This window comes from Miscanthus floridulus, chromosome 2 (assembly GCF_019320115.1).
Source record: "Miscanthus floridulus cultivar M001 chromosome 2, ASM1932011v1, whole genome shotgun sequence".
NCBI lineage: Eukaryota > Viridiplantae > Streptophyta > Magnoliopsida > Poales > Poaceae > Miscanthus > Miscanthus floridulus.
In genome coordinates this window covers 181,167,664-181,183,307 of record NC_089581.1, presented here as the reverse complement: position 1 = coordinate 181,183,307, position 15,644 = coordinate 181,167,664, and the positions used below count along the sequence as shown (strand labels likewise).

Sequence of the window (15,644 nt, the reverse complement as noted above, 5' to 3'; positions counted from 1 at the left end):
CATAAAAACATTAGAATTCTAAGATTTCGAACATTTGGATGCTAAGTTAAGAAGCTGGCTACAACTTCTTCGATGAGGTGAAGAGTCAAAGTTTCTTTTGAGCTTCATTGAGCCTTTGGTCTTACAGATCACTATCATAAGTCACATGTGACATAAATATCTTATGATTCATAGGTCAAACAGAGAAAATCGCAGGTCGACGCCTAAGAAATGAGATAAAATGATTGTGTTGCAATGTAAATATGTTTCAACCCTTAATGGATGGGATGAGACATGATAAGATTTAGGCTTTATTTAGTTTCTCCCTCTAAAGTTTAGCCCCTATCACATCGTATATTTTGACACATACATGGAGTATTAAATATAGATTAAAAAATAACTAACTGCACAGATTGCGACTACTTTACGAAATGAATTTTTTAAGCCTAATTAGTCCATGATTTGACAATGTGGTGCTACAGTAAACATGTGCTAATGATGTGTTAATTAGGCTTAATAAATTCATCTCGCGGATTACTGAGGACTTGTATAATTTGTTTTATTATTACTATCTGAACACTCCCGTGTAACACCCGATGTGACAGCCCTAAACTTTAACCCCTGGATTTAAACACCACCTTAGTATTGAGGTGAATGTGGGGGTGGAGAGGAACATACATTCGCTAGGCAACAAAGGAGATAATAGTGTTTAATCATGTTAAAAAACTTAGGCTACATCATCACACATTGAGTTTGTGACACGAAAAATATAAAACTAACACCAATCTTAGTCCAATTCAATTCCTACTTCGTTATAAAACCAAAGTGGCTCTACTTTTTTCTTTAATGTTGCACTTACAAAACCACAATAAAAAAAGAGACAAGTGTACCACGATAACAACGAAAAAGTCTACCCTAAAAAGAAGAGAGGAGATATGCAGGAGGTATGGGGCCTGTTTAGTTCCCTCCCAAAACGCCAAATTTTTCAAGATTCCCTGTCACATCGAATACGAAAACGCATGCATGAAGCATTAAATATAAATAAAAAATAAAACTAATTACACAGTTTAGACGAAATCCACGAGACGAATCTTTTAAGCCTAATTAGACTATGATCGAACACTAATTGCCAAATAACAACGAAAACGCTACAGTGCTATTTTGCAAAAAAAAAAAATTGGCAACCAAACTGAGCCATGGTATCTACGAGGGCGGACCCAGAGTAGTAGCAGTGGAGGCACACATGTCGCGGCTTAGGTTCTTAATTTTCAAGGAAATTAGGCCCTTTGCACTGTAAGCCTCTAGTTCCACACACCGGATGCTCCCTCTCCTTCACGGGAGGAATCTCTCGCTTTCTCGCTCCCAACTGAGGTGTCATTTTTGGTCAGCATTGCCATACACGTACATGCGCCCCTGATTAATCTCAATCGATCCATTTAGCTACGAGAAAGAACAGAGAAAGGTGTGGGGAAGAAAAGGCAGAGAAAGCGGTGCGAGGAGCAGAAAAACGGGGGTGATTAGCTGTTCGTCCCGTGTCCCGTTCCTCCTCGCCCACCACCGCACGCGGACAAAACCGCCCTCCTCACGGCCTCGCCCGTCGCCACACTCTCAGCCCCCCTCGCTCGCGCACACGGCACATCACCAGTTCCCAGTACACTGCTCTACGCCTCACTCAGTACAGCAGCGGCCAGCGTCTGCCTAATCTCTCCAGCCCTTTCGTCCCCTTGCCACGCCGCCCACCGCTGCCGCATCATCCGCCCGTTGCCGGCCGACGTCGCCTGGCCCGCGGCTTCCGCCCCCATTCGCCGCCGAGCCCCGTCCCAGATCGCCGCGGCGCTTCCTGCCGGCGTCGGCGCGGCGCAGGTACCCACCCTGTCGTCGCGCCGGATCTGCCTCTGTTTCTGCTGATTTGCGCATGCTTTGGTGTGTGGCCGTGGTAAATGCGAACGCGTTAGGCTGCCGCCACTCCCCAAATTGCTGCTCTTAGTTCGTGCGTCGGTGGCATCGCCTGTAGATGAGCCGTGCTTGCAGACTGCAGTGGCTTTGACTCTGGATGCATGCTCGTGTCTGGTAGTGCCTACTGTTAGCTGGGGTGTTTTCGCCTGCTTCTTTGGAAGTTACTAATACTAAAGGAGAGGAGGCATTGGATTGCTGGGAGCTGGAACTAAGTTGCCGTGGATTTAAGCGGGGTAGTGACAAGTTCATTAGCCCTCCACGTGTTTCTCTTCGAGTTCGAACTAGAGGCTTTGTGGTTCTCCCCCGTTGTTATCCCCTTTGAAGGTTTGTGTCTCTGAAGCAATTATCCAGAGGCAAATTAGGAAAGTTTGCATCACATAGAAGAAAGAAAACATTTCTAATTTCCCATTGTATGACCGTCGATGTGTGCTGCATTTGATCTGCTGTGTGTTTTTTGTGATCATATCATGATTTATTTGCTGAAGCGCTTCTGGTTATGCTTTTGCCTTGTTAACTTTATTTTTATGACTGTTCCTGCTCCAAGGTTGGAAATCTATTTGACCACTCAGTGGGTGGCCTCATGTTAAATCCATTTCTGGTTTGAAGATGCTTCATCAATGACATCTGGAAACTGTAATAGTATGTGCTGATCTTCTATGCTGCACCACCTGCTTATCAATGGGCTCTTTCCTGAGGAAACAGCCCAGCTACCTCTTCATTTTGATAATTCTGCACCTTGTTGCTCATGAGGCAAGGACGCTGAGTTCAGATGGTATGTGATGGTTCTGGCTGCTATTTGTGGCACATTTTTTCCGCTTGTCCAAAATGCTAACACTCATTGGTATTCTACAGGCGAAGCACTTCTTGCCTTCAAGAAGGCAGTTACAAATTCAGATGGAGTCTTTCTAAATTGGCGTGAGCAAGATGCAGACCCCTGCAATTGGAAGGGTGTTAGATGTGATAGTCATAGCAAGAGAGTGATTAATCTGTAAGAACAAAGAACCATTCTTTAAGCTAACTTAGTTTGTGGTGTCTAGCTATCTACAGTTTCTGCAACAGTAATTTGTTTTTTTTATGGGATAGAATTTCTCTAAAGAGAATGAAATTTCAGCATCTTCTATCAATGTAGCATCAATATCTGACTTACTCCTTTATTCAGGATTCTTGCATACCACAGATTAGTTGGGCCCATACCACCAGAAATTGGAAGGTTAAATCAGTTGCAAACCTTGTAAGTGTGTTCTAAAAACGGCATCTCTTAACCTTTTCTTATTGGTATTCCCCTCATATCATTTGTTGGTACATCTAAATGTGTCTTTTTTTTGGCATAGGTCACTGCAGGGGAACAGTTTGTATGGTTCACTCCCTCCTGAACTAGGGAATTGTACCAAGTTGCAACAATTGTAAGTTTTCTAATGGCTAGAGTGCACTGTTCAGGGCATCAATGCTAGATAATGTAACAAATAATCCATGGATAACACTGAACCATATCAAGTCAATTGCATGCTTCTTATGTATTACAGACTTTACTTTGTATAGTATATCTTGTGTTCTGATGATGTATGATGACTTGTAGGTATCTACAAGGAAATTATTTAAGTGGGTACATCCCTTCAGAATTTGGTGATCTGGTGGAACTCGAGGCATTGTAAGTTCAGATTTCAGAAGGAATTTTCTAAATCTCAATTGACTATTGATCAGTTTTTCAATATATCAGTGTTGTTTTTACTGTCCACTCCATATCAGATAGATCTCTCCAATTAGACTGATTCAAGCTTCCAGAGAGATTTACTATTTTATTATAGTAGTAGACCAAACCTAAAAGCCCAACGTAGAAAAGAAGTTTACAGACAGTTTGTGCTAGCCATGGTAAAAAATTTATAGATTGTTATATCTCGATCTTTTTTCTCTTCCAGGGACTTATCCAGTAATACATTGAGCGGATCTATTCCACATTCTCTTGATAAGTTGTCCAAACTTACATCATTGTAAGTTTTTTTTTATTTGGGTAAATCCATTTAATTGTTATGAAAAGTTAATGGCTGAGATAAAAAATCATTTACCTGCAACCTTGTGCAGCAATGTTTCCATGAACTTCCTGACAGGAGCAATACCATCTTCTGGTTCACTTATCAATTTCAATGAAACATCGTGAGTGATTCTACATGTTTTATTTATGGCCATATCTATCTTATTCACTATCACACCTATGTATTTATGTTTGATCTTGTGAATCAGAAATATTGATTCATAAGCTTCTCTAATTTATCTCTCCATTCTCCAATGAGTAGCAATACTACTTTCCCATTCCGTAGATTCCAACTGAATTTTATTTTGGTAATGTAGCTTTGTTGGGAATCTTGGTTTATGTGGGAAGCAGATAAACTCGGTGTGCAAAGATGCACTTCAATCACCATCAAATGGTCTGCAGTCACCTTCCCCAGGTACTAAATATATTATAGTAACATAGTTTTTAGCTGTAAGCGTGATCATGTTGTTATTTTATTGATATCTGCATCTGGTGTGTTTTATCACCAACGGAGACCTCCAGAGGCACCGGTGCGTAGTGGAATCCTAAGCCAGGATAGTAACGTGAAGAGAGGCAGAGGAAGACCGAAGTTGACTTGGGTAGAGGCAATAAAAGGAGACTTGAAAGGATGGAATATACCCAAAGACTTAGCCTTAGATAGGAGTGCTTGGAAGACAGCTATCCACGTGCCTGAACCTTGATTGCTTCTGCTGGGTTTCAACTCTAGCCTACCCCAACTTGTTTGGGACTTAAAGGCTTTGTTGTTGTTGTTGTTGTAAGAAACATGGCCTGGGCAGTTCTGAGTTGTGCAGGTTGATATGTTTGGCACATTTCTTTTAGGTCAAGAGATGGACCTACAGGCCATGTCTTTTAATCTTAGCATGCTAAGCTGCTAAGAACCATGTGCCTAACTGTGGTCCCATATTCCTTTTGGGGAATTAAAAGCAATTGAATACGGCATCATTAAGTGTTAAACTCTGATAAGGTCCATAGTCTACTTAGGGAATTAAAAGCTTTCTTAGACATCATTGTTAAGTGTTAAAGTTAAACTCTGATAACTGATACCCATATGCCTCATAGTTGTGGATTCTGGATTGGATCAGATTTTGTGAAAAACCAGGTGCATGCATGCTATCATCAAAGATGAATCTTGTGGAGAGCCAAAATGGTAACAATGAAGTAGACATTACAATAGGGGGAAAAAAGTTGGTGAAAGCACCACTTAGCTACAACATTGAAAGAGCACAAAGGATTATTTCTAACTTAACAGCCTTTTGAACCTCTATCTTTACCCGATACAGCAGTTTTGTGATAACAAACAACCTAGCCTTCTAATTTGCTGGTGAACTGCTACGTATAAAGCTTTGCTTTGGGTGAGAACTGACATTGTGTATTGCTGCTTGCTTGGGTTGGTTGCTCTTAGCAACCCCTTTGCCTTATAAGAGTCCCCAGTCCCCACACTTGCCATCCGGGGTGGGGGGGGGGGGGGGGGGGGGGGGGGGGGGGGGGGGGGGGGTTACGGATCTGCGTGCTAATATGATCAGTATAAGAATCCTTCTAGCCTCACCTCTTTCAAGATGTATAACAAGTCAAACAGGCACATTTTTCCTGAGAACCTGTGTTCAATAAGTTTACATGCAAGGCCTTCCATGAGTTGCGATTCAAGATTTGTACCTTTTGTGCTCAACAACTGCTCACTTTATTTCTTCGCATTTCAACTCTTGTTTTCTGGTATTCTTATGCATTTTGGTGGTCTTACAACAGATGACATGATTAATAAAAGGAATGGGAATTCTACCAGACTTGTTATAAGTGCAGTGGCAACAGTGGGAGCTCTCCTATTGGTGGCTTTAATGTGTTTCTGGGGTTGCTTTCTTTACAAAAATTTTGGAAAGAAAGATATGCGTGGTTTCAGAGTGGAGCTCTGTGGAGGTAACCATGGCATGGAATATGTTGTGCAAGTATTATTATTTTTCAGAGGAAATTGACTTATGACATTGCTTGATTTTTCAGGCTCTTCTGTCGTGATGTTCCATGGGGACCTCCCTTACTCCTCGAAAGACATCCTCAAGAAGCTAGAGACTATGGATGAAGAAAATATCATTGGAGCAGGAGGCTTCGGAACTGTTTATAAACTTGCAATGGATGATGGCAATGTCTTTGCCTTGAAAAGAATAGTGAAAACAAATGAAGGGCTAGATCGGTTCTTTGATAGAGAACTTGAGATATTGGGAAGTGTTAAACATCGCTATTTGGTCAATCTTCGTGGTTATTGCAACTCTCCTTCATCAAAACTTTTGATATATGATTATCTTCCAGGTGGAAGCCTGGATGAAGTGCTTCATGGTAAAGTGTCATTTTTGTTTATCAGCTTACATCTCTTCGATTGGATTTATTTTTCATCTTTAGTTGCTTTCTAAATAAACACGTTAACAAGCTTGTTATCAGTCCCTTTGCCACTATGACAAGTTAATCATGTTTTTGTTCAACGCGAACAACAATTTTAGGCTTCTGGATATTATGGCACCACCATCCCACATTTGTTGCTGTCCAATTGCCATTACAAATCCCATCCGTCCAATGTCATCCCATCTCTTAGACTTACACAAGCCCAGTCAATGGAAACTATAATTTGTACTAGCCTGGTAGCCCATGTACAGTCCGAGAAGATACAATAGCAGCATTGAAACAATATTTTTTTCTTCCACGAACACTGTCACTTGAGAGTATTGTCTATTTAAATGCAAATTTTAATGCACTTCTCATTTCTCATCATAAATTTGTTACTCCACAAAATAATCATCACAATCATACATTCTTTATTTAAATAAAGCTCCAATGCCCCTGCATAACTTCTGTGATCCCTACAGCAATGTGCAGGGCATCCTTCTAGTGTATAAAGAATTTGCAGCCAGTCTCAACAAATCTTTCAGGATTCACTCATTTTTTTCTTGATCTGACACAGTGCAAAATAGCATTAATATTTTATGTTTGCTCCTTACATTGTTTTTGTCCGAAAATCTTTGCAGAAAAATCTGAACAGTTGGATTGGGATGCACGTATTAACATTATACTTGGAGCTGCAAAAGGCTTGTCTTATTTGCATCATGACTGTTCGCCTCGAATAATACATCGTGATATTAAGTCAAGCAACATCTTGCTTGATGGCAATTTCGAGGCCCGTGTATCAGACTTTGGACTTGCAAAGCTTTTAGAGGATGAAGAATCACATATTACTACAATAGTTGCAGGAACATTTGGTTATCTTGCACCAGGTATGTGGAAGTCGTTCTGTTACATCCTGAGGGGGAAAAGAAGAAATGAACTTCTGTTTACTCTTTAATTGTCGCTTCAGACTTTCTCTGGTTGCTTAAATATCATTGTTAATTCTCTGAGCTAACATAAACAAAATCCAAATCCACAGAGTACATGCAATTTGGCAGAGCCACCGAGAAGACTGATGTCTACAGTTTTGGGGTTTTGGTACTTGAAATACTTAGTGGAAAGCGGCCTACCGATGCATCCTTCATTGAGAAGGGATTAAACATTGTTGGATGGGTATGTCCTGTTATGACCTTCCCTTTGATATGCACAGCTGTCATAAGGGCTCCATTATTTTAAATATATAAGACTTGTATACTTTCTGTGTGACCTTCGATCGAGTTAGAGTAACCTGACAGGATCATCTTGTCTTTTGGCAGTTAAATTTTCTGGCTGGTGAGAACCGGGAGAGGGAAATTGTCGATCTGAACTGTGAAGGAGTGCAGACTGAGACCTTAGATGCTCTGCTTTCTCTTGCCAAGCAATGTGTTAGCTCTTTGCCAGAGGAGCGGCCGACAATGCACAGGGTGGTACAGATGCTGGAGTCGGATGTGATTACACCGTGCCCTAGCGACTTCTACGATTCAGAGTAGTCTCCTGGACAAGCCACACTGCTACTAATTTCCCGTGGAGGCGCATTCCTTTATTCTTTGCAGATACTGTGTAAATGCATTGCCGCGGTGTTTGGTCTCCAATCGGCTGGTTCAACGGGTGACATTTTTTGCGTCTGTATACCTATGTATGTATCTGTTATGCTACAAGTTGGCTATATGCTGATTTAATAAGAGAGAACTTACCAGTAGACTACTGTGTGTTTAACCATCGATCTTTAGATACTGGTAGATTTGGTGCGGGATCTCCACAAGAGATGGGAAAAAAACAGTATTTTCTGTGGATACACGTTGGATGTGACGACAGTATTTTCTGTAGATACCACTTGTTCGATGAGACATATGAACTGTAAGGAACAGGAAGCTAATTCTTTGAAACTGGGTTTATTACAGACGAGACAGGTGACACTAATACACAACGCATGAGACTGAAACACAGCAGCCACAACACACGCTACTCAAGACAACCATGATACCAGTACAGTGACGAGTGTATTACACGGACGCTAGCATTTTATGGACCCGACATGAGAAGAACTACCCGATGATCGACACAACACAAGACGAAGACGGCACCATCTGTTATTGAGCATATAAGCACCAGGCTCCTCTAGCCGGAAATCTGGATAGACTTGACGTCGGGCTTCTTGGCCTCCTCCTTAGGCACGGTGACGGTGAGCACGCCGTTCTCCATGGACGCACTGATTTGCTCCGTCTTGGCGTTCTCCGGCAGCCGGAACCTGCGCAGGAACTTGCCGCTGCTGCGCTCCACGCGGTGCCAGGTGTCCGTCTTCTCCTCCTGCTCCTTGTTGCGCTCAGCGCTGATCTGGAGCACGTTGCCGTCCTCGACCTCCACCTTCACCTCCTCCTTCTTCAGCCCCGGCACGTCGGCCTTGAACACGTGCGCCTCCGGTGTCTCCTTCCAGTCGATGCGGGCACCGGCGAAGGCGGCCGTCTCCGAGTTGGTGCCTCCGAACGAGGGGAAGAGGCTGCTGCTTCCAGAGCCAAATGGAAAGCCCTGGAAGGGGTCCCAGAGGTCGAGGGAGAAGGGGTCGAATGCGCTTCCACGGCGAATCAGCGACATTCTTGGTCGGACCGACGGTTGTTGTTTCGAGTTTTGAGTGACGCGGGAGATTGGAATTGTGGTTGCTTCGGCGACTCAGGTGTCTGTGTTTCTTGGCTGTTCTGACTTCTGACTTCTGACGAGGAGCGTCGACGCAGGGACGGCTTAACTTATAGCAAGCGACGGGAGGGCCTGCCTGTGGGCTTCCAGAGTTCTCTCGTGTGCCCAGCATGGGCTAGAAGTTACAAGATCTCACGGTTGGGCCAGAATTCACTCAGACTTCCTATGGACTGTATCGGTGTATCCTACGTAATGGACCGACTGGATTGATCTGGAATCTTCGACAATCTCTTGTTCGAGGAAGGAATTCCCTTGTTTGACTATCACGGTTGGCCCAACCGTTTCATTTGTGGCCCAGTCCCCCAAATCCTGTTGCAACCAGTACGTTCTCGCAGGAGCCAGAAGTATCCAGAAGTCCAAGGCCTCCTGAGCCCGCCATCCGTCGCGTCGCTATAAATTCTGCCGCATCAGAGCCGGCAAGCAGCACAACGACAAACTGTTAGACACCAGTCAAGAATTTTCGATCCAAAACAATCGACGACTCGAAACCACGACGAACCGATCATGTCGCTGATCCGCCGCAGCAACGTGTTCGACCCCTTCTCCCTCGACCTATGGGACCCCTTCGAGGGCTTCCCCTTCGGCTCCGGCAGCAGCCGCAGCCTCGTCCCCTCGTTCCCGCGCACCAGCTCGGAGACCGCGGCATTTGCCGGCGCGCGGATCGACTGGAAGGAGACCCCCGAAGCGCACGTGTTCAAGGCGGACGTCCCGGGGCTGAAGAAGGAGGAGGTCAAGGTGGAGGTTGAGGACGGCAACGTCCTCCAGATCAGCGGCGAGCGCAGCAAGGAGCACGAAGAGAAGAACGACAGGTGGCACCGGGTGGAGCGCAGCAGCGGCAAGTTCCTTCGCAGGTTCAGACTGCCGGAGAACGCCAAGACAGAGCAGATCAAGGCGTCCATGGAGAATGGCGTGCTCACCGTCACCGTGCCCAAGGAGGAGGCCAGGAAGGCCGACATCAAGAATGTCCAGATCACCGGCTAGGAAGGAAGCACGCGCGCTCCGTGGAGCTTAATATCGAGATAACGCGCGTCCGTTGTGTAATTGTGTGTAGTGCTATCAGTTTATACTCCGTGTGTTTCTGTAAACCTGTTTGTTAGAGTTCTGGGTGTCCGACGTGCCACTGTTGTGTGGAGACGTCAAGTACTTGAGAACGTAATACTAATACAGTCTGTTTGTCTATTTCGTCAAAATTTGTGCGAGAATTCAGAGATTGAATTTGTACCATTGTATCCCGTGTTTGTTTGCACATCAGAAGAACTCTGTGCCCCCCCCCCCCCCCCCCCCCCCCCCCCCCCCCCCCCACTCTCGTCATACTGGTACCGTTTCAGTTTCCAAATAGAATGAGCAAAAAAACTTGTCGAAATTCCGTAGCATTTGAAATTGAAACCATAGATAGATGTACATGCATGCACTCCCTCCGTCTTAAAACAAATCTTCGTCTCTATGAATGATCATTTTGATTAGGTTTATAAAAAATAGTATCGGCGTTTCTATCTCCAAATAGATTACTATAAAAATGTTTGTGTTTACTTGTCAGCAACTTTTTACTGTAACAAATTTGATCATCTGTTTTTTCTTCTAAAAAAAATCTTAGATACTTCAATGTATATAATGCTAATGAAGTATGTTCAGTAAAAAACCATATATGTGAAAACTTGATGTATCTAAAAATTTTTTGCAGAAAAAACGTATGGTAAAAAATGCTATAGTAAAAAATCGGTGACAAGTAAACGAAAATGGAGATAGTATATCTAGTAGGAAAATTATTTCCTATTCCCCGTGAGTAACTACTAATATGTGTATATCTCTAGATCCAGGGTATATACGGCTCGACGAAGTGTATGTGACAGAGTATATGATCATATTAGACCATCTAGGGTAGTATGCATGTCAAAAAAAATCACGTAGTAAGATTAGGAGTGTCTTGAAATAAGTATACTTAAACTAATAAATGGGTATGCATACATACACAACATGGTTTATTAAGATAGGAGTAACTACTCCTGAGAGTATATATATTATATCTGATCAAAATTGAGATTGCTTGATTCCTCGAAATACGAGATGAAGACTTATTTGGGATGGAGGGAGTGTACACATCCCCTTCCTAACTTGATCTAGTCAGACATAGACTCGAACAAATCACAACTCCAGAACGTAATTTCTTCAGAATGGATTTTTCCCCATCACAAAAGAAAATTCTACAATATATACTGCATAGTTTGTCTTCGGGAGTTCATCTGATCAGATAGCTCTGGCATGTGGCATCGAGTAGGGACATTCAAGCCAGGAATTTCTCCACCTTCTCCACTTCCTCAACGCTCCCGATGTAAAGAGGCACTCTTTGGTGGACCTGCACGACGCAAACACATTGGTTAATCTATCAGCTGGACACAGTTCTACATTCAAGATTCAAGTAGGCAAATTGAGCACTCGCGTTCTACATTCAAGGACAGAAATTTCAAAGGGAACAACATACAAGAATTCCACGGGGAAAACGTAGGATTTCAGGAAAGCATTCCGAGTTCCAAAGGGGGCCTCATAGTTTGATACCTCTGTAGGTGTGATGTCAAGAATCCTCTGGTGGCCATCAGAGCCCTTGCCACCGGCCTGCTCGACGATGAAGCTCATGGGCGCGCACTCGTAGAGAAGCCGCAGCTTGCCGTTCTTGCTCTTTTTGTCCCTGGGGTACCCGTAGATGCCTCCATAGAGCAGAGTGCGGTGGAAATCGCCGACGAGGCTGCCGATGTAGCGCGCGGAGTAAGGCTTCCCTGAGTCGCCGGGCTCCTTGAGGCTGTCCATGTACTTCTTCAGCTTGTCGTCCCAGAGCGCATAGTTGCCCTCGTTGAAGGCGTAGATCTTGCCGGCCTTGGGGATCTGCAACTTCTCCTGCGTCAGCACGAACTCGCCGTACATGGGGTCCAGCGTGAACACGTACACCCCCGTGCCGACGGTGAGCACGAAGATCACCGAGCTGGAGTACATGCAGTAGCCGGCGGCCAGCAGGTTGCTCCCCGGCTGGCACACGCTCACAATGCACCTCTGCTCCACCGAGTCAAGCTGCGCGTAAGTGCGTAGTGTTAACGGTCTGCGTCTCTGCGCATGAGCCAGCCAGAAGGCAGGGAGACAAGATTATTAGCACTTACGGTCTCATTGTCCTCGACGTTGGTGAGGCACTCGTCATTGGGGGCGTAGATGCCGAAGATGGAGCCGGTGGAGACGGCGGCGTCGATGTTAGAGGAGCCATCGAGAGGGTCGAACACGACGATGTAGTTGCCGGAGTAGCTCTGCTCCACCGCTACTGGCACGTCCTCCTCCTCCGAAGCGATCACGCCGGTGCGCCCGCTCGACTTGAGGCAGTTAGAGAACACCTGGAATGCGTCGTGTTGTTCTTGATGGTTGTGTTTGGGTACTTGCGCTGGTCGCGCTGGAATGCTGTTTTTTTTTTTGTCTGTGTGTGTGTGGGTGTGTGGTGTATGCGCGCAAAAAAAAAAAAAAAAAAAAAAGAAGAAGAAGAAGAAGAAGACGGGCGAGTCAGTTACCTCGTTGGAGACGACATCGAGCTTCTTCTGGTCCTCGCCCTGCACGTTGACGGCGCCCTGGACGCCCGTGAGGTTGGAGATGGGCGCGCGCTGCACCAGCGCGGCGATCTGTTTGCACGCCGTGTATATGCTGGCCAGCACGATGGTCATCTCGTTATCGATCGCACCGGTCCGCTCCTGCTGCAGCAGCCACGTCGTCAGCGTCACGATCTCGTAGCTGCTCGACTTCGGGCTCGTCGTCTCCGTCGCCGCGGACGCAGCAGTGTCCACGGCCGCCATGCACCGCACGTGAGCGGCCGGCGCCTGCTGGGCTGTGACCCTGCCGGCGGGCCTTCTGGACTGGCCGAGGAAAGAGAGGCGGCATCGGAGGGAGGCCGCCTGCTGGCGGGAGAGAAGGAGCAGGTGGGAGGAGGTGGTGGCGGCGGCGGCCATTGCTGCTGGTGGCACGTGCGCTCGCCTCTCTGCTCTGCTCTTGCCACGGCTGCCTTGCGGTGGTGGCTTCTTGTTTTGTTCCGTTGGTTTCGGGTTGGGTTTGTCCGTTTGTGTGGTTTGGGAGGGAGTGTGGATTGGGGGAAGGATTGTGAGGACGACGTTGCTTCAGCAGCTTCAGGTTGGATGCTTGCTGCGCATATTCGTTAGGCCAATCAAATTTCACTGAACTGGCATTGCAAATTGCTAAGTGCTGGTGCTCGCTCGGATTGCCTATACTCAAGCATATTGCTGAGACGCGACGAGACGACGGAGTATCTTCTAATTTTTTACCTGTATAAATATATGAGAAAAAATGAAATGGTACATTGCCCCCTTTTTTGGAAAAATTAGAGAGAATGATGTTTTGTTGCCTCTTACACAATACAATTGTACAACTTGTACAAGCAGCAACGACGAACAACAAGTGGGCCTCATAGGCTCATATACATCGGCTGAGACTTTTGAAGGCCCACTTCATCGGTCCAACCTGAGCGTGACCCAACCTGACCGGCCCATCACCAGATGATCAGACCAGGAAAAACCATCTTCCTCGGCCCAACTATCCCAACCTGACCCAAATGTTACGGTTGGCCGTCGGCAACTCGGCATCAGTTTTTGTGCTCCGCACGTATAGTCCGTTCTTCAGAGCAAGGTAGTGAAGATTTCAGTTCCAAAGAAAAGAAAATGTAGTGGGGATTTCCTTAGACCATTCGTAACTACACCTCTCAATTCCAGGTTGAGTGATTTGATGGTATACAGGAGTTACATTAAATGATTATAAATAAACTGAAAACTTATTCGAAAAGAAAAAAAAAGACTGAAGGCTAATGTTGCATTGCATTTCGTCATCTGATCTGATCTGAATGACAGACAGCTTCCCGCTAACATCTGTCGGGTAGAAGGGTCTGCAGAGTAATTTGTCACCTAACATAACATGACAAGGCCATTTCTTCTCCTTACTCTGATTATGATAACAAATCATTTTAGCACATACAGTCATTACCAACGCTGGCACCAGCCGTTGCAACAATCAAAAAGGATAATTTGCCTGGCGAGTTCTGAACTTCTGATCTCCTTGGGTAGCTTAAGCTTAGAGTCTAGCTAACTGCACTCACCGGCGGAATCTTTCGTGGCAGGATATACCAAGCAAATCGATCAGAGACATAGCCTATGTTTTCCACTACTAAACATTCCAAGGCAATCTGCAAGATATACGCCATGTTCGCTTGGGTTATAAGCCGCACTTTTTCAGCCAACGAACAATATTTTTCTCTCACAACAAATTAGCCAACAGTACTTTCAGTCATGGCTTATCAGTCAAGCGAACAAGGTAATATACTCTCACTGTCGTCTTGGGCTTTACATCGGCTCTCGTCGATAGGTACAACAAACTTGTCCTCTTCTGTTAATTTTTCACCATCCCATCTAGCCATCTTTTGCTAGCCACTGATCGGGAAGCACTTGTTAGTTTCTGTGGATCGACTAGGGTAGATTTAGGAGGAAAACCCTTGGATCCGTAATAGCACATGCATATCTAAACCTAGAACACTACACCGAGAGGGAGATAGGGTAAGGGTGCTGATGTTGAACCTGAGCCCTCAGAGGGAGTCGTGGTTGAGCTGACCATCTCAGCTTCGGTGATGGAGGCAGCACACGGGCAGCGACGGGTGGAGTAGAGGTTGCACGGACGTTGATGCAGTGCAGACGGACGGCGTAGCAGTGACAACGACGAAGTCAGCGGAGCTTCCCATCGCTGGCTGCGCACCCTCTTAGATCGGTCTAGGGTTTGTCGGTGGGGTTTACGGCTCACGGCGAACCTCGTACCTCGAGCCGCCGGCCCCCACCTCTATATATAGCGCAGTGCGATAGGGCCCACCAACCATGTAGGGTTGGGCGCCCCCGATCAGGGCGCGTGACCAAGACTCAATAGGTCGTTGGGCTTATTGGTTGGGAGATCAATCTAACATTCTCCCCATTGATCTCACTATTACTTTTATCTTTAAACTTTAAACTTTAATTCTTTTATCCTTACTCATTTCTTCACAGATGATGCATAGAGCATGTCTCATCGTCACGGTCAATCGCCGATAGATTTAACAGCTACAATACACGTCTCTGATCTGAAATAGTTACTTTAACTTTTGGGCCCTTTAAAGTCCAGGAATCATAGGCTTTCCCATAAACCCATGCAGGCTACATGTTCTCTGAACACGTTGTGTGGTAAGCCTTTTGTAAGCGGATCCGCGAGCATCTTTTCAGTACTTATATGCTCAAGACTTATCATTTGATCCCGGACTTTATCCTTCACAACATAATACTTTATGTCAATGTGTTTGGCAGCACCACTTGACCTATTATTGTGAGCATATTGTACTGCTGGATTATTATCGCAGTATAACTTCAGTGGTCTATTGATGTCGTCAACCACCTTCAAACCGAGTATGAACTTCTTTAGCCAGTTCACCTGCCCCGTTGCCTCATAACATGCTATAAACTCGACATACATTGTGGACGATATAGTGACGATTTGCTTTGAGCTTTTCCATGAAATA

General features: G+C 45.3%; 4 protein-coding genes across 4 annotated transcripts; 2 read left to right on the top strand and 2 right to left on the bottom strand.

Moving 5' to 3' along the window:
• Positions 1–1,486: 1,486 nt before the first annotated feature.
• Positions 1,487–8,087, top strand: LOC136535945 (LRR receptor-like serine/threonine-protein kinase FEI 1). The gene is made up of 14 exons (XM_066528395.1): positions 1,487–1,842; positions 2,480–2,707; positions 2,788–2,923; positions 3,095–3,166; positions 3,267–3,338; positions 3,512–3,583; positions 3,852–3,923; positions 4,015–4,086; positions 4,282–4,379; positions 5,729–5,896; positions 5,978–6,310; positions 6,994–7,239; positions 7,389–7,522; positions 7,666–8,087. Exons 2-14 carry the CDS (start codon positions 2,614–2,616, stop codon positions 7,876–7,878), a joined length of 1,782 nt encoding a protein of 593 aa, XP_066384492.1. The 5' UTR covers positions 1,487–1,842; positions 2,480–2,613; the 3' UTR covers positions 7,879–8,087.
• Positions 8,088–8,259: 172 nt separating this feature from the next.
• On the bottom strand, positions 8,260–9,197 carry LOC136535946 (17.9 kDa class I heat shock protein-like). The gene has a single exon (XM_066528396.1). It carries the CDS (start codon positions 8,978–8,980, stop codon positions 8,507–8,509), a length of 474 nt encoding a protein of 157 aa, XP_066384493.1. The 5' UTR covers positions 8,981–9,197; the 3' UTR covers positions 8,260–8,506.
• A 288-nt stretch (positions 9,198–9,485) lies between these two features.
• On the top strand, positions 9,486–10,284 carry LOC136540886 (18.1 kDa class I heat shock protein-like). The gene has a single exon (XM_066532924.1). The coding sequence runs from the start codon at positions 9,584–9,586 to the stop codon at positions 10,058–10,060; it is 477 nt and encodes a 158-aa protein (XP_066389021.1). The 5' UTR covers positions 9,486–9,583; the 3' UTR covers positions 10,061–10,284.
• Positions 10,285–11,018: 734 nt separating this feature from the next.
• Positions 11,019–13,144, bottom strand: LOC136540885 (fructose-1,6-bisphosphatase, chloroplastic-like). The gene is made up of 4 exons (XM_066532923.1): positions 12,622–13,144; positions 12,226–12,450; positions 11,633–12,139; positions 11,019–11,432 (listed from the first exon to the last, which is right to left on the bottom strand). Exons 1-4 carry the CDS (start codon positions 13,051–13,053, stop codon positions 11,361–11,363), a joined length of 1,236 nt encoding a protein of 411 aa, XP_066389020.1. The 5' UTR covers positions 13,054–13,144; the 3' UTR covers positions 11,019–11,360.
• Positions 13,145–15,644: the final 2,500 nt, after the last annotated feature.

Bases quoted from the DNA above. Each gene is read 5' to 3' on its own strand.
- LOC136535945 (XM_066528395.1), top strand. From the start codon at position 2,614: ATGGGCTCTTTCCTGAGGAAACAGCCCAGCTACCTCTTCATTTTGATA. The intron at 2,708-2,787 runs GTATGTGATGGT...GGTATTCTACAG, and splicing joins AAGGACGCTGAGTTCAGATG to GCGAAGCACTTCTTGCCTTC. The intron at 2,924-3,094 runs GTAAGAACAAAG...TCCTTTATTCAG, and splicing joins AGCAAGAGAGTGATTAATCT to GATTCTTGCATACCACAGAT.
- LOC136535946 (XM_066528396.1), bottom strand. From the start codon at position 8,980: ATGTCGCTGATTCGCCGTGGAAGCGCATTCGACCCCTTCTCCCTCGAC.
- LOC136540886 (XM_066532924.1), top strand. From the start codon at position 9,584: ATGTCGCTGATCCGCCGCAGCAACGTGTTCGACCCCTTCTCCCTCGAC.
- LOC136540885 (XM_066532923.1), bottom strand. From the start codon at position 13,053: ATGGCCGCCGCCGCCACCACCTCCTCCCACCTGCTCCTTCTCTCCCGC. The intron at 12,451-12,621 runs GTAACTGACTCG...GACGCATTCCAG, and splicing joins TCGATGTCGTCTCCAACGAG to GTGTTCTCTAACTGCCTCAA. The intron at 11,433-11,632 runs GTATCAAACTAT...TGCGTCGTGCAG, and splicing joins TTGACATCACACCTACAGAG to GTCCACCAAAGAGTGCCTCT.